Here is a 22,218-nt window from a genome sequence, read left to right on the forward strand (position 1 = left end):
CTCTGACTTCTCTGAAGCCTGAATAGCGGCAGAAAGAAGGCCACTGCTGCACTGCAGCATTTGCAGTCATCCTCAGACCTCCCTTTGGCAAGTTTGGTATGCAGACACTTTACGTGATAAAGTTTAGAAAACAGCTATAAAAAGCCCTGTCAAAGTCTTGTTTCTCTTGCCTTAGCCCTGATTACCTGTTCCCAATCAGCAGTTTCCCTAGTGATTTCCTTTAATGCTTGCGGTATTTGTAGCGAAGTTGTTAGAAGCGTACATCAAAATGATTGTCTTAATGCTACAAAAACAAAAGGCAAGTTGTAGAATGGCACTGAAATGGAATTTGAGTTTTCAACACTTTCAAAACTTTAAAACTCAAAATTGCCTATTTATTACTGTGATTTGTGTGTGTGCGTGTGTGTGTGTTTTTTTAATGCAGCTTCAGGTAATGTGTGCTGAGTCTTTCCAGCACTCTAAGAACTGACATTCTGTGGAATGGTTGGAGAGGATAGTTTTAGGGATCTTGAAAAAGGCTTTCCTTAAACTCTAAAAATTCAAGCAGTGAAAGAAACTGAGGCCAAAGGCAATATATAGTATTAAATTACTGAGAAGTGGCTTACCTATTCAGTGGATGCACAGCAAATGTGATAACTGGCTATATTTTGTGTAGACTCAGGGACGTATACTTAAAATGATATTAATGAATTTGTTTTTATTTTCTTTTCCATTATCAGGTGTGCTATGTTGATTATGGCTTCAGTGAGGTTATTGAAAAGAACAACGTGTACAAGCTAGGCAAACAGTTTTATTCACTTCCATTTCAGGCTGCAAAATGTAAATTGGCAGGTAAGAGAAAGCCACTATTGACTATACAGCTTGCTGTTATGTGACTGGCAGATTGAAGCATCTCAACTTGAGTGTTGGGATCCTTATATATAATAACTCTAGGTTAAATTCTGTCCAAGACAGTTTAGTCTAAGCAGATGCAAGTAGGCACGGAAGGAAGGAAAAGGAGAGCAAAATAAGCAAGGAAGAAGGTGGCATTTTTTATTTAAAAAAACAAAACAAAACTTTACATGGGAGCACCCCAGTATCTATCTAATGGAACTTAAATTGTTTCTGCACTTAGCTTATATAGAATGAGCTTGGATATTTTTTCCATTTAATATATTTATGCCTAAATTAAATTTAAAGGAAATAGTTGGTGGTGTATGAAACGATGTACTGGCACATTCCGTATTCCAGAAATAAGGCATATCTGTTGGCCAGTTGTGGCAACGCTCCTGAATGTGATCCTTCCCCTCTCAGTATTTGCAGACTTCCTAGACTGTGGGACATCTTCCCAGAACTGGCTGTTTCTAACTTTTACAAATTTTATTTCAAATGTACGGAACTGCCAGGAAGGAGCTGCGCTTTTTTTTTTTTTTTTTTTAAAAAAAACCTTGGCTGCACCTTTCACTCATTTGCCTTGATTCTTTCTGCAGAAGGTTGGGTTTTCTTCTTTTTGAGATGGATTTCTGCGTTAGAGGGAGAAATTGGGCAGAATACAAGTAGGGATGCAATATGACTTTCTAGCTACATGCTGATTCTTGAAAAGACTACTGTTACAAACATAAACCTGGTTATTATATTTTCCTTCAAATAAAGTGAGAAGTAAAAAGTATGGCTTGTCTTATAGGACTGGAATTCTTCAGTGATGATCCTGTCTTAGTAAAGACTGTGGAATCGCAAACTTGCAGTAAGATATTTGCTGTGGAAATATTGGAAAAGAGTGATATTCCTCTTCTTGTTCTTTATGACACGTCTGGAGAAGATGATATCAACATCAATGCTACCTGTCTGAAGGCGTTGTATGACAAGTCCCTTGAATTGCACCTACAGGTATTTCTTAATTCATTAGAAATTTCTGACCGCCCTGGTTTTGGTTGCATAAAAACAGTATGTAGAAATTTACTAAATTTTTGTGTATGTGCTTTTCCTTTTCTTGTCAAAATCTTACCACTGCAGGTAGACGCGTTATATACAAATGTCAGAGTAACCAGTGTTTCTTCTGATGGAAGCTTATATTGCCAGGTACCGTCTAAAGGCTTGTCCAGGCTCTCTGAAATCTTGCAGAAGCTGGAAGACTACTTCCGTTACAAGGTCTGTGATGAGGAGGGAAGTGGTGAAGTAATGTGGTATTTCTTCAGTTTATCAGTCCTTTTTCTCACACAAGTTCGTTTCTGAGGTAGCTACAGACCATAATGAAAATGGCTCCCAATTCTTTTCTTAGTCTTTGAGAGACAGCCTTAAGAGTGAAGTTTCTTTTGATTCTCTTGTTCAAAATGTTGTCTCTAACGCTGTCATCTCTAACGCTGTCAGTAACTACTTATAATCTTCCCTGAATAGTTTGAATAGTTAACAGAATGGTTCTTAATGGGCAACTTCAAGGGGAAGCTTCAGAGGAAGCACTGCTTCATCCAATATAAAATCTGTGTAGATACTGCCATATCCTGTTCTCTGGAGATCTGACTTATACGATGGAGTTAAGGTGCATGAACAGCCTGGCCCATAGCACAGTGTGTGCAAAATGTCAAAGAGCAGTGTAACCAAGGTCTGTTCTTTTTAATCGGGCTTCTTTGTGGGTTGTATGGTCTTGATCTGATGTGCTGCCTACCTGGTTCCTGTACCCTGTAGTTTTTGAATGTACTGACCAATTTCAACCAGCCTGAAATATAGGCAGTGTTCTCAGGAGTTAAGTTGCCCTAAAGTAGGCTGTGGGCCCAGATGTCTGTATACAGGCATATACAGCAAACCTTATTACACAGAAGAGAATTTAGGCAAAAGAAAAACATTCTAAGAGAACCTAAGTTGTACAACATCCAACTGAAGCATTGGAGAATCTAAACATGAAATGTAGATCCTTAAATTCTGGCACTGTTTGCTCCACCGCTTGCAAAATGCACGTTTCACGCTTCAAAATGCTTCAGCACTTCAGCATTTTTCAAAATGTTTTTAGGTGTACAAATTGAGCTTTAGACCTGTTGTGAGACGCAAACTCTGGAAATTATCTTGAACACATTCAGTTATCAAGATTCAGTTTCAAGCAGGCTGAATGCTGAAGAAAAGATTAAAGCTTTGAATGGTTGAACTATATCAAGATAGCCAGCCAGCTATTTAAAAGGTCCATATTTTCTGGGCTTAAAGTATGTGAGGTGATAGTTGCTATTAAAGACAGAACTTGACTTTCAGACTCTTTAAATGTCGGTTTGTGTTTGGGCGTGAAAGAAACAATACTAACTTCACAGGGTTTTTTTGCCTGTAAACTTAAACTAAGGTGTTCATGGATTCTCTTGTGCCTTGTTATGTATTTAGAGTCGTCATGACGAAAGTCATCCCCGTGAGGCTTTCATTTGAGGCAGTAGTAAATTTGGGTCACTAAATATCTGAGTGAATGATGCGTTCTTGAGTAAAAGATGGGAGCTTCACCAGTTTTTTGTCACAACTCTGCACAGCTCCTGCTTTTCAGAATATCAATAGTAATAGTTAGTGAACTCCCAAAAGGGTGGGGAGGGTAGTGTCTTTGACTTGGAGGTTTTTCGGTCCTGGTAATTTACATCCTTTCAGTTCTCCTGTAGGACGTGTTGCTAGGAATTACAGCTTTACTGATTGGGGAAGCTTAAATAATGTGATACCAGCTGCTTCTGAGGCTGGAAAGAAGCTTTGTCTTTGAAACTGAGCTGTTGCTTCTCAGAACTGTGTGTTCTGTTGATGGCTTTTGTAATGATTTGTTGTGGGCCAGATAGTAATGGCTCTCTGCATTATAACTGCTGTTTTTATATTTGCAGGCATCCGAGTTTAATATATCACTACCTTTCTGTGGCAAAATCTGCTTGTTTCCTTATAAAGGAAAATGGGCACGTGTAGAGGTAAGAAGTACTCAAAAAGTAGCGACAGTTTCCCTGCATAGAAATGGCTCTTCCTTTTTGTTTAACCAAACCTGGATCCTTGTTTTCCCTGAAGCTGGTTATAGTGCAGACATTTCTGTTGCATGGGCAAACTTATCTCAGGTTTGTCCTTAAATGTGGAGTGATTCTGTAAAACAGGTATTTGTACGAATTTGCACAACGCTAGTTCACCCATATGCTTCCCTTTTTTTCCTTACCTTATTTTTTAGCCTTAAAATGACACTATTCCTTTCTCATTTCAGATAACAATTGTTCACAGTAGTAGGGCACTTGATGTGCAGTTCATGGATACTGGAACAGTTGCATCTGTAAAAGTGTCAGAGCTTAGAGAGATCCCATCACAATTCTTGAGAGAAGTAATTGCAATACCTCCTCAGGTATAAAAACATGTTAAAGCTAATCTATACTAGATCTCTTGGCAGTGTTTGTAGTGCTGCTGCTACTTCTGGGTTTATATAATTATTTTTTGTTCAATAGCATTCAACATTGGAGTGTATTTCATTGTGTAGCTCTGCCTGAATTACTTCATAGTTTAGCCTTGTGTATTGAGAAGATGTTGCAGTAGTGGGGTGCGAGTAATGATATTGGTTATGCATGTTCCTCTGTCTCTATTTGTAATACATTATTGAATCTATCTGCATTAATAAAGTTTATGTAAATAGGAAGTTGAGTAGTACAATGGCTATTAGGGTTCCACGTTATTAAATTGTACCTTCTATACTTAATTATGTTCTTAGGCTATAAAATGTTGCCTAGCAGATCTGCCTCTCAGCACTGGCATGTGGACTCCAGACGCTGTACTGTGGCTGAGAGATACTGTGTTGAATTGCCCTGATTTTAGCATGAAGGTAAATAATCAAAATGACTCTTGTCACTTGAAATCTACTAACCTGAGGAAAAAGCTCTGACCGTTCATCGATACTTTTTCTTATAAATGGCACACAAATATGTCATTTATTTATATGTATATATAATATACATATTGCCATATATAAACCAGCTAACTGTGTGTTATACGTATGCATATACAAATATATGATATATAAATATATACTCTTATATAAAGCATATAACACTACCTACATATGTATATATAAAAAGTTTGTAACCAGCAGTAGGAATGAAGTGTGAAGTCCTTGTCTTATGACATTTGACATAAAACATACCTGCTTGAGCTTGCAGAAGCTGCTTTTTCTTCTCAAGAGTTTGGTAACTCATTTCCTTTCACATTTTCCTGTGCCAGTCCAAACAGAAGCTAGAATCATTTCACCAACAAATAAGGAAAAAGTCCAGTTGTTCATTTTTCGCCAGGTAAAAGGATATAAATATTGGGAAACTCCTAAGTTCTTTTCTGACCTCTTAAGTGAAGATAACTTTCTCTTTCTGATCTTGGAAAGCAGCTTTATTTTTGTTTACATGTTTTTCTAGTCTAGTATGACTTAGCGTATATTACTATATACTTAGCTTCTGGTCTCTCGGAACTAAAATTATTTCCACTTGCAATGTGTTGCATCTAGTTCAGTTAACTGGAAACACTTTTCTGAACAAAATCTTTTTTCCTAGATAGATGCTAAACAAAGCTAGAAGTAGTAATATCTTATGCAAACAAAAATTATGTACTTTGTCAAACTAAAATTTCAGTGCCTTTTTTTATCAATAATGCTATCATGTCTAGCATAAATGAGAAAAAAGAAAGGAGAAAGTATTTTTATGCAGTGCTTGAAAATTATGCATAATAGAAAAAATTCCAGGTTTATTTTTCTCTATCATTAATATAATAGGCTTCATCTCTCATAATGACAGGAAGAGAATTCTGAAGGATTAGGGGTTAATCTTTGATACCATTATTTAATTGTTCAGAACTATATGGACACTAGCTAATGTTGTCACGAAAATTATAATCATGCACATGATCCAAAAGCAATGCTGTGGCAGAACCTATTGGGTGGAACAGAACTCAATTCAAGTTTTGTACTTGCTCCTCACTAGTGGAATAGCTGTAACTGCTCTTTTCAGCTGCTGTGCTGCTTACTGTCCGACAACTCTGTTAAAACACCTGGGACAACTTCAAACACTCTTGCACATAGTGTGTGATGAATTGTTACGGTGTTTCAGTGAAAGGCCTTAGTCTTCTGTGCAAAACCAGATCTGCATTTAAGATTCATTAACTGGAAGCTAAATGGCATTTTCTTTTTAAAGGTGTCTAAACTGGATGGCTCAAAGGGAACTGCGCACGTTTACTTGTTTGCTCCAGAGAATTTCCCGGATGTGGATCGTAGCGTCAATCGTCAGATCATAAATGCAGACTTGTGGAAACATCAGAAGGATGTTTTCTTGAGTGTTACAGCTGGTGGAACGAGCTCCGCAGAAGTGACAAGTGAAACTGTTTCAGCTTTGGAATTAACCGGACTAGGTCCTGCGAAGAGTTTCACTGATTCGGTCAAGCCTGCTTTAGAACGCAGTGGTGCAGTGCCTACTATTGATGTGCCTCCACCTCTACCATTGTCAAAGCTTGGCGAGCCCATGGATGTCTACATCTCGGTTGCTTGCCATCCTGGTCACTTTGTTGTCCAGCCTTGGCAAGAGCTACATAATCTGGAAGTCCTTATGGAAGAAATGATGCTATATTACAGTATGGCGGAAGAGAGGCCTGTGAACATTGAGAAAAACAAGGTGTATGCAGCTAAAGTTGAAAACAAGTAAGTACATATTTGTTAAAACCAAATTCTTTGAAGGCAAGCTTTTACCTGCAGTGATACTTAAATCTTAGTAAATTATCATCCCCAGCTCTCTTGGAGTTAGCGACGGAATTACGCATTTCTCATTAAAGCTCAGCCCTATGACAGTTTCTTTGGGAAACGCTTTATGTCTGCACTGTTGACAAGGTGGCAGATGTCTGATATCTGAGAGTCACATGACTGGGATGCTGTCATGGATGGATGGCTATGTGCTTTTTAGGAAAGACAGGCCTGGAAGGCGAGGTGGTGGAGTTGTTCTTTGTGTGAGGGAGCAACTAGAATGTATGGAGCTCTGCCTCGGGGTGGATGAAGAGCAAGTTGAGAGCCTATGGGTAAGGATTAAAGGGCAGGGTAACATGGGTGACACTGTTGTGGGGGTCTACTACAGGCCACCTGACCAGGAGGAAGTCATCGATGAGGCCTTCTACAGACAGCTGGAAGAAGCCTCACGATCACAGGCCCTGGTTCTCATGGTAGACTTCAACCACCCTGACATCTGCTGGGAAGACAGCACAGCTAGGCACAAACAGTCGAGGAGGTTCCTGCAGAGCACTGATGATAACTTCTTGACTCAGGTGGTGGAGACGCCAACGAGGAGAGGTGCAATGCTAGACCTTGTACTAACGAACAAAGAAGGTCTAGTTGGAGATGTGAAGGTTGGGGGCAGCCTTGGCTGCAGTGACCATGAGATGGTGGAGTTCAGGATCCTCCGAGGAGGGAGTAGGGCAATGAGTAGGATTGCAACGCTGGACTTCAGGAGAGCTGACTTTGGCCTCTTCAGGGACCTACTTAGGGGAATCTCCTGGGGTAGGGCCCTAGAAGGAAGAGGGGTCCAAGGAAGCTGGTTCATATTCAAGCGTCACTTCCTCCAGGCTCAGGATCAGTGCATCCCTCTGAGGAAGAAGTCCAGCAAAGCGGGCAGGAGACCTGCATGGATGAGCAAGGAGCTCCTGGCCAAACTCCAGCAGAAGAAGGAAGTGTACAGAATGTGGAAAAGGGGACAGGCCACTGGGGAGGAATACAGGGACGTTGTCAGAGTGTGCAGGCATGCGACAAGGAAGGCTAAGGCCCAATTTGAATTAAATCTGGCAAGGGATGTCAAGGACAACAAGAAGGCCTTCTTCAAATACATCAAGAGCGAAAGGAAGCCTAGGGAAAACGTGGGCCCGCTGCTGAATGGGGCGGGTGCCCTGGTGACAAAGGATACAGAGAAGGCAGAGTTGTTGAATGCCTTCTTTGCTTCCGTCTTCACTGCTAAGGCCAGTCCTCAGGAATTCCAGACCCTGGGGACAAGAGAGGAAGGCTGGAGAAAGGAAGACTCTCCCTTGGTGGAGGAGGATCAGGTTAGAGATCTTTTGTCCAAACTTGACATCCATAAATCCATGGGCCCCGATGGGATGCACCCACGAGTGCTGAGGGAGCTGGCGGATGTTATCGCTAGGCCACTCTCCATCATCTTGGAAAGGTCCTGGAGATCAGGAGAGGTGCCTGAGGACTGGAAGAAAGCCAATGTCACGCCAGTCTTCCAAAAGGGCAAGAAGGAGGAGCCAGGACACTACAGGCCTGTCAGCCTCACCTCCATCCCTGGAAAGGTGATGGAACAGCTCCTCCTGGAGGTCCTCACTAAGCATCTGGAGGGCAAGAAGGGGATCAGGAGTAGTCAGCATGGATTCACCAAAGGGAAATCATGCCTGACCAATCTGATAGCCTTCTATGACGGAATGACTGGCTGGGTAGATGAGGGGAGAGCAGTGGATGTTGTCTACCTGGACTTCAGCAAGGCTTTTGACACTGTCTCCCATCACATCCTCCTAGGTAAGCTCAGGAAGTGTGGGTTGGATGAGTGGACAGTGAGGTGGATTGAGAACTGGCTGGATGGCCGAGCTCAGAGGGTTGTGGTGAATGGCGCAGAGTCAAGTTGGAGGCCTGTGGCTAGTGGTGTCCCCCAGGGGTCAGTCCTGGGCCCAGTCTTGTTCAATATATTCATCAATGACCTGGAGGAAGGGACAGAGTGCACCCTCAGCAAGTTTGCTGATGATACGAAACTGGGGGGAGTGGCTGACACACCAGAAGGCTGTCCTGCCATTCAGAGGGACCTGGACAGGCTGGAGAGGTGGGCGGAGAGGAACCTCCTGCGGTTCAACAAAGGCAAGTGTAAGGTCCTGCACCTGGGGAGAAACAACCCCAGGCAGCAGGACAGGCTGGGGGTTGACCTGTTGGAAAGTAGCTCTGCCGAGAAGGACCTGGGAGTGCTGGTGGACAACAAGTTAAACATGAGCCAGCAGTGTGCCCTTGTGGCCAAGAAGGCCAATGGGATCCCGGGATGCATTAGGCAGAGTGTTGCCAGCAGGTGGAGGGAGGTGATGCTGCCCCTCTCCTCAGCCCTGGGGAGGCCTCCCCTGGAGTACTGTGTCCAGTTCTGGGCTCCCCAGGACAAGAGAGACATGGCAGTACTGGAGAGAGTGCAGCGGAGGGCTACCAAGATGATTAGAGGGCTGGAGCACCTCTCCTATGAAGAAAGACTGCAAGAGCTGGACCTGTTGAGCCTGGAGAAGAGAAGATTGAGAGGGGATCTCATCAACGTGTACAAGTATCTGAAGGGGGAGTGTCAAGAGGATGAGGCCAGCCTCTTCTCCGTGGTGCCCAGCAACAGGACAAGAGGCAACAGGCAGAAACTGAACCACAGGAAGTTCCATCTGAACATGAGGAAAAACTTCTTCGCTGTGAGGGTGACAGAGCAGTGGCACAGGTTGCCCAGAGAGGTGGTGGAGTCTCCTTCGCTGGAGATATTCAAAACCCGTCTGGATGTGATCCTGGGCAATATGCTCTAGAGGTCCCTGCTTGAACAGGGAGGTTGGACTAGGTGATCTCCAGAGGTCCCTTCCAACCTAAACGATTCTGTGATTCTGTGAGAGATTAAGGGAGTAAATGGGGTTCATGCTTCCAGATCACAGTTGGAAGAGTTGATGTCTGTTCAGTTTATGCCAGATCTGGGAAGCCTGAGATAGGCCTGTAAGGAAGTTTGTGTATGTGTGTGCATAGGTAGCTTATTCTGGTACCTTGGCTGTGTGTGAATACTAATGCAACTCCTGTACTCTTATTCTCCCCCTTTTTAGGTGGTACAGGGTGATGATAAAAGGAATTCTTACAAACGGGTTGTTGTCTGTTTATGAGCTGGACTATGGTAAACATGAGCTTGTCAGCATGAAGAAAGTACAGCCACTCATGGATGCGTTTAGAAAACTACCTTTTCAAGCTATAATAGCTCAGCTTGCAGGTAGGTAATAAGGATTTACAATTTTGTTGGCTAAAGTCATAAAGCAGTAGGGCTACCAAATGAATAGAAATGTTAAGGTGACAAAGCTAAAGGCTGGTGGCAGGTACTAAAGGCTAAAGTAAGTATGTATCCGCTCAGAGAAACCTACATAATGCATGCATACTTATGCCAACAAAGTAGCTCTACTTTTCTTCTTTATGTAGGTGGTGATGGTTCTGTTTTGTTAGTCCTGTTTTAATGCAATGGTTAGAATATTTTTAATTACCATATATAAAACCCAAGATTGCTTAACCTTTCCAGCAGCTGATTTTCAGTATCACTAATATTAATCATTTAAATTGGCTATTTAATTTGCAAAGAAGGGGGAAAATCAAAATTGAATGGCTTTCAGATCCTTAGAAAGAGTACCTGGTATAAAGTGTAAAAGTTATGATATATCTGTTTATAAGACCTGGCATTCTGGTTATCCTAGCCTACGTAAACACCTTAGGGACTAGATGTTAACTTCTGGAGAAGTTTTTTCTTAAATATCTTGCCAGTATTGTAACTTATTATTTTCTAGTTCTTATTTGGAATCCAAAGTTGCCAGAAGGGGCAATCCGGGTGGGGGGGGGGGGTGGAGGGAGAGGGGAGGGGGAGGCAGGGCAGGGAGGCTTTGGCCAAATTTAAGCAAAACATTTGGACTGAGAAAATTATGCATAGGGAATGTGCATACATCTGATAGGTTTTTTTTTTTTTTAAAGTACAAGTTGGTCTCTGCTTGCTATCTTTTTTCCTTTTCTAAATTTCTGTCACTTCCGCATTGCTTTCGAAAGTATCTGTTCTTATTTGGCTGCTACTTTTCACCCCTTTTTTTGGTAAATACCAATCTAGACTTCACTTAGAAAATGTGCTTAAACGTGCTTTAAAAAATTGACAGGCCACAAAGTTGGCGCTCTGATAGCGGGATCTGCTTTCCTGAATAGCCTCTGTGTGACCTTGAGGTTTGCTTTAAATTAGTCAAGTTGGCTGTGTTCCCACTAGGTTCGGGCCCTAGGAGGGCAGTGCTGAAATGAAGCTGATTTCTAGTTGTGGCTGTCTACTAGGGTAGTACAGGATACAGCTGAGCAAGCCAGCAAGTCATCCAGTTTTCCCACTTCAGAGAATTCAGAGCTAGTTAAGTTGACCTCCAAGCTGAATCATATTGCCAAGCAGTCCAGTAAAGCCCAGACAACCAGTAGCTATTTGCTACTATTTGTTCTTGCACTCTTGCTCTCTTTTTCATGTCTGTTTGCTCTCACGCCCTAGTATATTTTCTTATAGAATCTCTTTTGCTTCCCCACTGTAGCCTTTCCTAGTATTGATTACCTTTTTTCAACTGCTGACTTCTCATTCCTTCTGTAACCTGCAGGAGCTGGGTGTCTGTATTGTCTTGTCCTATCAGTAGCAAGCGGCTGCTAATAGTGAAAGTCAAGTGCCATCACTTTGCTACTTTGCTGCTTTTATCTGTAACTTGCTGCTTGGATTTTCATCTACAATGTTTGAGCTCCTTGTGTCTAGCTACTGCACGCCAGCTGTGGTCTGGGAAGACCAAGTCTGCAGCAGTCACGTCTTGGTGGGTGACAGCCACATTCAAAATCCTGTTTGTATGCTCATGTCACATCCCTGAGCAGACCTGCTTTGTGGGATGCTAATGTCAAAGAGTAACAGGAGTTGGGAAGCATTTCTCTTTAGTTCTGCGCTCTGCAGATGTACCTTGGGACTCACAGATTTGGCAGATACTTTAGTAGCTGGTGTTGCTTTGAGATGAAGAAAACTTGATCTAAAACAAACCTCTTAATATAAATAATTTTAGCAACATTAGCCAGAATAAGAAAGCTTCGATTTCTTTTGAAAAGATCTTTGCAGATATCTGATTTGTCTGGGTAACATGGCTTGATAGTACATGGTAGCTAGTACAATTTGAAATATACAGTGAGTCAAACCATTTGCCTTTCACTTTTGCGAACTTGTCCTTATCTTAAAACTTCAAGAAAAAATAAATGGCCTGTTCTCTGTAGTTAACCTTATTTGCATGGGAGATAAGTGAGCCAGCGTCTTTTCTAGAGCTAAGCCGCTTTCAGTTGCGCTTCCTTGAAATATCTGTTTTGTCAAGTATTTAAACTTGCCCCAATTCTTTATAAACTAGATGATCCAGATGAGTCTAGTTTAAAAATGACCTTCTGTTTTGCATTATATTTGTCATAGGAGTGAAAAGCCAGCAGTGGTCGGAAGAGGCATCAGTAGTGTTTCGGAATCGTGTAGAGAAGAAACCCTTGGTCGCGCTGATACAGGCAGTTAATGAAAGCACTAATTCTTGGGATCGAAAAATAGTGACTTATTTAGTGGACACATCTCTTCCAGATACTGATATATGGATTCATGACTTTGTTTCTCAAGATCTTGTGGAGTTTTCAAAGGTTAATTAATCACAACTTCTGAAATGTAGCAACTCAGATTCCTTAGCAATAAAAAGTAACAAGCTTTTGAAGAGAATTTTAACTGTTCTTACATGGCCTTGAAGATATGAAGGTGATAAATTTGAAAAATCTGCTTCTGTTCTTTGAAACATTTTATTTAACAAGTTTGGGTTCTATTGACTTCAAGTTGACTTTCTGAAAACTTGCACTTTGTTTACCACTGTAATACTAGAATATTTGAGTGAAAATATTAAAGAAGTTATTTATCAGTAACACATTGACCTTTTTCTTGTCATCTTTTCCTTATATGGGGGGAGCTCCTTAAGTACAAACTCATAGCCACTATTGGATACTCCTCCCTTGTTTTTAACTTTTACTGGTATTACTTGTGAAACAAGGAAGCAATTGTCAATATTTCTAAATTTAGTGCCTTTGAGACATGCATTATTAGTGGGAGGGTTTTCCCATCCTTAACTTGCTAAATGTTGAATGGGTAAACATGCCTAGTTTGGGGGCAGGGAGGTCTGTGACTGCATTGGTGTGGTTTAACTTTCCCAGCAATATACCAACTTCATGTTTACTAGTCTACTTAATTTTCCTTAGGAATATCACTGTTAATTCTTTCTTCTCCCATTCTCCCTACTCCATTGTTGCTCAAGGCATTTCTTTCCTTATTTTTTGGTAGCACATTCAATCTATGCATCTGAGAAGCTCAATACTGCTGCTCACAGGGAATAGCAGCAAGCGATATCTTATAAGCACGTGGATCAATGCTTCCTAGACTCCTAAACACTTTTTTTTTTGGCCCGGTTTACATTTTAAGGGCCTTAAAAATATTCAGAGAAGCTGTAGACGTTATAACTAATAGCCTACTGGTTAGATGTGACTGCTTTTCATAGTCCCTTAGGATTGTTAAACGCAGTTTTAAAACTTTACACAGCACAGGCCAGCAGAAGGAATTTTTCTGCTGAGCATAGTTTTATAATCTTTCTAGCAATACACAAGCTGAGCTAACACTCGATCACATCCTGTCGCCTTGGGTAATGGAGGGGGTTGTTGCCTTTCCAGTGAAGTTAACGAGCAGATAAAATTTTTCCATTGCATTACTGACCACCTCAGATTGGGCGACGAAACTGATGTAGACCAGACACTCATTTGGAAGGATACTTCACTCACATAGTGGATTTCACAGAATGGCCGAGGTTGGAAGGCACCTCTGAAGATCACCTAGACCAACCCCTCTGCCCAAACAGGGTCATCTAGAGCACATTGCACAGGACAGCGTGCAGGTGGGTTTTGAATATCTCCAGCAAAGGAGACTCCACCACCTCTCTGGGCAACCTGTGCCAGTACTCTGTCACCCTCACAGGCAAGAAGTTTCTCCTCAGGTTCAGACGGACCTTCCTGTGGTTCAGTTTCTGCCCGTTGCCTCTTGTCCTGTCACTGGGCACCACGGAGAAGAGTCTGGCCCCATCCTCTCGACACCCTCCCTTCAGATACTTGGACACACGGAGGAGATCGCCTCTCAGTCTTCTCTTCTCCAGGCTGAACAGGCCCAGCTCTCGCAGCCTTTCTTCATTTCCAGCTGTTTCCCTATTTTATAGAAAACCTAGAGTTAATTGTTTGTGCACAAATATCTCTCTAGGTCTCTTCTGGTGGCCTTAGGTTTATTCATGTGATACTTCTGCGTTTGGGAGTCAGTTTCAGAAAAGCTGATTAGACAAATGACTCAAATAATTGCCAGGGAGAGGGGGAAAAAAGTTAGTGTCACACTCCTGTATGCATCACATCACTTTTATAGGAAACAAAAATTGTAGACTCTGAATTACTGGCTTGTTCTACGTAAATGGAGGGATGGGCTTTCTGATAGGTTCCCTACCTAGTCAAACGGTGAAAGTTAGCCCTCAGTCTTAGCCCTGTCCTTCAGCCTCTTGATGTTCAGAAGTGCTTTAAAGGACAAGTGACTCAGTGATCAGGTTGGACTGCAGCAATATCACATAGCATTAACACTTCTCTGATTTTTCTGGATCAGAAGTGCCTAAAAGGAAGATGGAAGGCTCTCTGCATAGTGGCAGCAGAGTGGTTTAGGGCTATGGGACTTTATGGCTTGTCTAGCAGCAGAAAACCGATGTTAATCACCCTGCTGCAGCAATTTTGGAGAGAGGTAGTTCAAGATACGTTGCTGATGACAGTGTAGAAAAAACTTATCAATAACCGGTGAAGAACCTTTTATTTTTGAAGGTAAGCAGGGACTGCTCAGTCTGTTAGTCTAGTGTAGTGAATATTGTGGACCGTTTTGAATGTGCATGCATGTAAGTAAGGAACCCTGTCCCTGTTCACCTGCTGTTTTTATTGTTCCAAAGTCCTTCTGTTCTGCTGTTTTGTTATCAATAGCCAAAAATAATGTTGTAATAATGTAACAAAGCTCAATACCAAGCCCTTTAGGATAGGAAGATGATTTTATTTTGGAACAGAACTGAAGCGAAATTGACTTATTATTCACATTCACCTATCCACACCCTCTCAAGTAACAGGGTCTGTTGTGCCCAAGATGTCTGTCCAGTGTGTAGGACCCAAAAGCTTGTGTCCAAGTGATCAGTCCAGGATTCCCTTGGATGCCGAGGATGAGACACTGTTGAATTCTCTTCATTACTCATGGGTTCTTCTTAGGCAGGCAGTCATATGCTGGTTCTAAATCTGCCTTTTGTACTCTTTAGGAATTGACAGTGGTCATGATTTATCTCCTTCCTGTTCCACCTCTAGGCGTTTGGGTGTCTCATGGCTCCTACAGTGTTCTCTGGCTTCCCATCATCATCTCTTACTGGCCTGAGTCTTTTCTTTAATCTGGATGTAGATTGTTCTCTCCTTTAGGCTTTATTTCCTGAACTGGATGTCCTGAGAAGCTGTACATGGGTGCCATCAACACCTGTCCTTCTTGGAGCCCTTCTCCTGCCTCTTGTTCTTACAGGTGCCTCCATACCCAGACACTCATACACAGTCTCCAGCCCAGCCCTACCAGTCTTAGTATTCCTATTGGATTTCTTCACAATAAATTTTTTAAAAAGCGGGAAAATATCTTTGTTTTCCCTAGCTGTTTGTGTTGGGTGTTTCAAAATGCTTCAAGTGAGGTGTTCAGGAATTCAAGAGGAAAAGAAGGAAGACGACCATTGGAGGAGAAAATTGGCTAGGAGAAATTGGCTGCTGTTGCAATTCATCTGAAATTAGGTAATACAGCCATTGTTGGTTTTGGCACTTTCTGATCAAAGTGAGATGTGTTATTTCAAATGCTATATGTGTGCTTGGAAAATATATCTTCCCACAAAATCTGCACCAAGACTCTTGATCTTCATGTGAGGCAACCTTGACTGGAGGTGAGGTACACTGGAATTCCTTGTAAATTATGTTTCAGGAGTCAAATATGGGGGAAGGTGATATCTGAGAATCATTGAGAGCACAGGCCTGGCAGATTTGATAAGTAATCTCAGATACAATGATATTCTGAAACATGATATTCTGGAACAGAAAGCTGTTCCGATTAGAGAAATTAAAGGGAAACTGGGCAGAAATGGAGCTATAACTTGGAAATGTGCAGTGGATTTGTAACACTAGGATGGAAGAAAATATATGCATAAATTCTGAGTAAACAAGCTGTTTAAACCTGTAACACCTTCACCCTTGATAATTTTCTTACAGCTGTGGAGAAGGCCTGAGCTAAACAGCAAGAAGTCCTCTTAGAGCTATGGTGAGTGCCTCTCTGCCTGGACCGTACAAAGGCAGAGCCTGTATAACTAGTGCATGCAGTGATAAACAACCAAATTGCTAGTTTAATGCAAATTGCTAGTTAATATGTTTCTATCCATGTTAAAAGCGCACTGAAATGAGACTTGTTAAGTGCACTTGCTGCAGCAGAAGATACGACAGCTGAGTTTTGGCTGTGAACCGTATTTAACACTTTTGAGTTTGTTAAAGTCCTGATCTCAGCAAGTGCCTAGCAAAAGGCGCATCTCCTGTTCCTCAGGAGGCATTAGACATGCATTCTCTGTGTAACTTGTTAATTTACACAGAATGTTGCCTGCTGAGAAAATTCAAGAGCCCACTACTCCTTCCTGCCCTCAGGACCAGTTCTGTAGTCTTACATGTTCATTATGCCAGCTCTGGCACTGGTGTCCTGGCTGAAGGTGAAACATATTTTAATGGCTGAGCTAAAATGGTTTGAAGCTACCAATTTAAATAGCCATCCTTTTCTTCAGTAACTGTCACAGTTCCCTTAAGGAGATTCTTGCAATAAATGACTGTATGAATCGGAAGCATAGGATGGAACTGTACTGCAAGGAAGTCAGACACTGTTGAGCCCAGCATCCCAGACACACACACTGACGACTGAATCATCTGCCTCTTTGGGTTGTCATTGCAGTGTCTCTGTTAAGAATTTGATGGAACTGTTTTGTGTTGTGTTGCATGTAACCTGGCATGTACAGTCATGTATGTCTTCATCTAGCTTCTGGTTGCAGCTTTAGCAAGGTCACTGTAAGGCTTACAGGAGCTTTCAGCTGGATTTCATTATCCTTTTTGTCTTGATTAGTTTCAATTTCTCCTTCCCCAGCTACAACTGCATTGAAAGAAGATGAAGAATACAGGCGAAGAAGTTAATGTGTGAACTGCTGTAGGGTAGACCTAATGCAGAACAGTTTCGTTCTCTTCAGGGCTGCTTTGGAGCCTGCAGATCTGAATGGACTAAAGAGAGGATTAAGATGTAGGTCGTTAGGATGAAACAAGCACTTTCCTGAGCTCCTCAAGAGAGTGAGAGTTTTATTACGTGTTTAAGAGCATGTGCCCACCATCATCTGCAATCCTGCAAATTTTAATTGCTTGCTAATTGATAATTGAAATGGCATAGGGAGGTTTACTGGAACTGTTGTGAAGTTTAGTTGGTTGTTTGAAAAATACCCCTGCTGTGTTTGCACACTTTGAGGCTTGCTGACCTGCTGTTGGCCTCTACTTGCTTTGCACCTGAGAGCTGATGAAGCAGAGTTTGGGACTCGACATCTGTAGTAACAGGAAAGAGGTTAGTTGTTTAGACTCTGAAGATGCTTTTTGAGCTTGTTGTCTGTTTCTGCTATGTTTTACCTCATTCTCTTCTTGGTGAGCTGACTGCTCCAGCGTCTAAAAAGCACAGATCAGAAACAGGCCTGAAACATTCAGCTTAATGCATCTGCGCAGCTCAATGTTGGATTCTTCGTATAGGATGCTTTGTATGGTGCCATGGGATAAACAACAGGTGATCAAACAGAATACAGTCTAACTGATTAGCAAACCAAGACAGCACCGCTCTCTGTATGTCTGAGAGATTCCTTTCATGCTAATCATCATGTATGTTTTAAACAGTGCATTATTTTATGCTTATGTTAAGCATACACCCAAAACACAGTAATTAAGAGCACATTGTCTTCAGTTCATACACTGTATCTACAGGGTACATTTAGGTGTCTCCCTGTCTTCGTACCGACTGTACAATACCACCACTATCTTGCGTAGATTTTTACTAGTCTATAGCCTGCGGGTACTCTGCTCTTATCTGGTTATTTATCTGTTGTGTTCTTAGGCTGTCCATGATTTCACCTGTAGAGCTATGATTTTACAGCTTTTGTTAATGTTTTTCCTTTATCCCACTTATCAGCTATAAGGTTCTCTGATCAATTTGCTAATTGAGCTGGTTGTGCTATTTGAGTATGCTGTATTCTTGCTTTGAAAAACATACAGACGGTTTTGTCTGTGAACCGTATTTAACACTTTTGAGTTTGCTGAAGTCCTGATCCCAGGAAGCGCCTAGCAAAAGATGCATCTCCTGTTCCTCAGGAGGCATTGGATATGCATTCTCTGTGTAACTTGTTAATTTACACAGAATGTTGCCTGCTTTTTAACTTCTATTTTTTAGCAGTCTCTCTTTGGGGTTTGTTGTGAATCAACCTCTCTGGGCAACCTGTGCCAGTGCTCTGTCACCCTCACAGGCAAGAAGTTTCTCCTCAGGTTCAGACGGACCTTCCTGTGGTTCAGTTTCTGGCCATAGCCTCTTGTCCTGTCGCGGGGCACCACGGAGAAGAGTCTGGCCCCATCCTCTCGACACCCTCCCTTCAGATACTTGAACACACGGAGGAGATCGCTTCTCAGTCTTCTCTTCTCCAGGCTGAACAGGCCCAGCTCTCGCAGCCTTTCTTCAGAGGAGAGAAGCTCCAGTCCCCTCCTCATCTCTGTAGCCCTCCACTGGACTCTCTCCAGTAGTGCCATGTCACTTGTGAATGGTGCTATGAGATGTATTACTTGCAGCATTTGTTGGTGTGGTGTGTCTTGGTAGCTGGCTACAAAAAAAAAAAAAAAAGCATCACTGATATTTGTTTTGGAAACAAATGTGCTGAGGAGCTGGATTAATTTCTAGCTTAATGACTTGTGCTTTCCAAGGGAACTGTAGCACCCACCTTGGACAAGTCCTGCTTCCCATGAAGCCACATCTGACAGTAGCCAGATGGGGAATAAAAATAGGTGGCTTGTGTAAACCAAAATATGCAAAGCCAATAGGGGCTTCTAAGGAAGCTTGGTGGTGCATGTGGATCCCTTCAGAGCTGCTCACAGCTTGCACACACTTGAGAAAGACAACTGGTAAGCAGGCAACTTCAATATGGGCACTTAACATTTGTCTTCCACTGAAGACGTACTGGTGTTTGCTTGGGCCCATCAGTGGGTGAAATGGGTGGTCACCCTCAACACCCTTTGCATTCCTGCTAGCAGCTGAGATGATGCCAGTATCTTGGGCCACAATCCTGTTCACATCTATGAGGCACGCAGTGGATCCAGTGTTTGGTAGAGTCCCCGCGTATATCCTTTGGCCCAGGTGTGGCCAGTATTTCTAGGGCTATGTGCACGTCTTTCTCCAAATGCTGTTTGACACAGAACCTCAGCACCAGCCTGGTAAGGAATATGACAAGCAGTGAAAAAAGGCCAAGTACCATCTCATTGAGACTGAGGGCCCTTGCAGGTAAACAGTATTGCTAGACCCTGGAAGTATGAATCTGGAGAAGCCTTCAGAGGGACCACCCTGGTGCACCTGGGGCCCTCTCCACTTTCTGCTTGTGGCTGCTGGCAGAAATTGGCCAACAGAGGTAAGGAGGAGCTTGGGGTGATACTTTACAGAGGAACCATCTGAGATTAGTCCTGCAGTTGGGGTGTTAGGAAAAAACTGTAGAATAAATCCATGGTGCTGTACGCTTACTCAAAGGTGAGATGGGAAAGAAGATTAGACAGCGTTGTTATATAAACTGTTTGACACCACAAGGTTGGAAGGTAGCTAAGTGGACAGAAGGCAGACTTGGAGCTGCTCTAGAAGGTGGCTGTCACTGGATGTCTGTACCTGGCAAGTCATTAGGGAGTAAAACCACACATTGAACTGGTAGGTTCACAGATAAGCATTATATCTGTGGGAAAGCAGCTTTTATAAAGTGAAATTCACAGAATTCTTCCATGATCCTCTCCTGGTAAATTGTTGCCATGTGCTTTTAGTGGAACAGACCCAAGCAGCACTGGTGGCAGGACCCCCGAGAGGTTGTCTGCCCCAACCGCCGCTCACAGTGAGGCTGTCACTGGTGCTAGGTGAGGGTGGCTGTGGATATGTCTGAGCCTTGAAATCCGCTAACGATGGAGCCGCCCCCATCTTCCCGGTGTCCTGTCCCAGGGCTGCACCACCCTCCCGGGAAAGGGGATTTTCCTGTTGTCCGGCCCCATGTGCGCACATGAACCAGTGCCGACGCAGTTAGTGATGCTTTGCAAAAGGTGATTTGCCGAAGCGCCTAGTTAAGCAATCCCAGTGAAGTTGTCCTGGAATGAAAGGAAGGTTTCTGTGCGTATAAGCAGTTAAAAGCGGAGAAGAGCCTTGGGAAAGCGACGTTTGGCTTTCCTGCTCGGGGCTTTTTCGACCTGCGGAGCCCCCGTCGTGTCCCCGTCCCCCCCGCCGCCCGGGAGCAGAGAGCCGGTGCGTTTTTGGATGCCCCGTGCCAGCGTAAGCCGTCTGGAGCGGGTCCAGGAGAGGAGGGGAGGGACAACCCCGGGGGGCGAGGGGGGCGCCGCCGCTGGCCGCCTGCTCTCGGAGCCGAGAGGGGCGGGCGGCGGGGCCGGGGCCGGACCGCACCGCACCGCCGCCCCCCGCCCCCGGCAGCGGCGGAGCCGGCACGGCACGGCACGGCACGGTAAGCGGGCGGCGGTCCCGGGTCGGCCCGGTCCATATCTGGGCAAAATATTCAGCCGGTACCCCGGGAGGTACCCGGTTCGCCATAAATAGCGGCCGTCTGCGCGCTGCGTGCGCCCCGGCGGCGGCTGCGCCCCGCGGGTGGGAGCCGGAGCCGCCGCGCGCCGGTGCCCACGCGCGTCCGCGGCTCCGCAGCAGCGCCGCCGCGGCGTGTTAACGCGAAAATCGCAGCGGGAGGGGCCGTGGCCTGCGCCGAGTGGGTGGCAGAGGGTGCGCGCTGGTAGGTTTTGGGGATGTTTTTTTGGTTTTTTTTTTGGTTTTGTTTTGTTTTTTCCGGCGTTGCGTTTGCAATCTGGGGAGGACACGGTTCGGGGGGGGGGGGATGGGGGAGTGGGTTGAGAGCAAGCTGTGCTGCTGTTGTGCGGGGAAAGCGAAAATCGGAGAGGAAGACGATTCCCCGAGTCCTCGTGGGGTGTCTTCAGCGGCCGTTCTTTGTCCAGCTGAAATCAGTCCCTGCCTAACTTGAAAGACACTTCCCATCTCACAGATAACTTTTCCTCACTTGACGGGCCACCGCTTCTCTCCTCACTCGTGTTGCACCCTGCCGTACTCAGCTGCCCGTGTCCTTTTCTGAAATGGCCCTGGATAGTTTGTGGGGCGCGACTCATTGCTCACCGGCCCCCTTCTGGACTGATTATCCTACCCCTGGGCAGACTTCCTCTGTGTAGCTGTTTTACATTCTTCCTTGGGTATGGGGCCTTGAGCCAGGAAGGTGCTCACTTATGTGACTGAGGTTATTTTTAAGACTGAATAAAACTCCCTTCCTCTCGAGTGACCTGCCAGCTCACGCTGCAATAAAGTATAAATTTCTCATTGATGAGACGACAGTTGCGTGGAGATGTGGTACCTTCCTTCAGACTGCTAATGGTGCAAATAACGGACCGATTTTTTGAGCGTGCAAGGCCTTCTTCAGGTTATTGTAGTGAGTCCTTCATCTTTTGGTTTCTTGGAAGCGGGAGCTGGGCCACAGCATTAAAGCCAAGCACTGTCGTGCTGGCACCACAGTTGTCAGAGCTGAACGCATTTTACAGTGGTATAGAACAATGTTCACTGATTTCTCTTGAAAGCCTCTGTACATATTACCCTGACTTGCATATATTTGGTTATTCTAACATGCATCCTATATTGCAGGCTCATAACTGGTCACTACAAGGTCTCTTTATCTCTCCTGTCAGAGCTCTCCCTTCTTTCTTCCAGCAGCAGTGCTCACTTTTCCAAATTGACTTGTCTTGTTCTTTTCTCTGCATGTTTCTCGATTGTGTCGCTCTGTCAGTTTTCCTCCTGGTAATATGTTTTTACATAATGTTGGTAATGTGTTGCTGTCTCTCATCCTCCCTGGTACATTTGGGAAAGTCAAACCAGCGTGGAGGCAACCTGACCTGTCTCATTGCTTGTTTTCTTCGCACAGGTTTTACTTTCATTCACCCTAAGGTCAGTTTGATTTATCTTTTTGTGAGGTAGTGAATGATTCTTTTGTAAGAAACGTCTGTCCTCTGTTGCTGCTCCAGAGTGATGTTCTACTGAATGTGATATTTGCAGA

The 22,218-nt window shown here is 43.7% G+C and overlaps 2 protein-coding genes across 24 annotated transcripts in view; both read left to right on the plus strand.

Annotated features, from left to right (window-relative positions):
• The window catches only part of LOC104145878 (tudor domain-containing protein 7), a 52,607-nt gene extending 39,944 nt beyond the window's left edge, over positions 1-12,663 (plus strand). For 6 of the 13 annotated variants that reach the window (XM_009677656.2, XM_068927969.1, XM_068927964.1 and 3 more), the window contains 9 exons: positions 720-831; positions 1,664-1,866; positions 1,993-2,127; positions 3,813-3,893; positions 4,175-4,309; positions 4,670-4,780; positions 6,132-6,631; positions 9,787-9,947; positions 12,174-12,659. In XM_009677656.2, the coding sequence (XP_009675951.1) occupies positions 720-831; positions 1,664-1,866; positions 1,993-2,127; positions 3,813-3,893; positions 4,175-4,309; positions 4,670-4,780; positions 6,132-6,631; positions 9,787-9,947; positions 12,174-12,394 (1,659 nt within the window). In that variant the 3' untranslated portion in view covers positions 12,395-12,659. Of the gene's footprint in view, positions 1-719; positions 832-1,663; positions 1,867-1,992; positions 2,128-3,812; positions 3,894-4,174; positions 4,310-4,669; positions 4,781-6,131; positions 6,632-9,786; positions 9,948-12,173 lie in introns of all 13 variants that reach the window. The other 7 variants (XM_009677657.2, XM_068927973.1, XM_009677653.2 and 4 more) reach the window with 4 other exon arrangements.
• Positions 12,664-16,109: 3,446 nt separating this feature from the next.
• TMOD1 (tropomodulin 1) overlaps positions 16,110-22,218 on the plus strand; it is a 38,645-nt gene continuing 32,536 nt past the window's right edge. For 2 of the 11 annotated variants that reach the window (XM_068929060.1, XM_068929050.1), the window contains exon 1: positions 20,545-20,619. The gene's annotated coding sequence lies outside the window, so the exon portion shown is untranslated. Of the gene's footprint in view, positions 16,128-20,150; positions 20,433-20,540; positions 20,620-20,731; positions 20,899-22,218 lie in introns of those variants that run through there. The other 9 variants (XM_068929054.1, XM_068929058.1, XM_068929057.1 and 6 more) reach the window with 9 other exon arrangements.

This window comes from Struthio camelus, chromosome Z (genome assembly GCF_040807025.1).
Source record: "Struthio camelus isolate bStrCam1 chromosome Z, bStrCam1.hap1, whole genome shotgun sequence".
Lineage (NCBI taxonomy): Eukaryota > Metazoa > Chordata > Aves > Struthioniformes > Struthionidae > Struthio > Struthio camelus.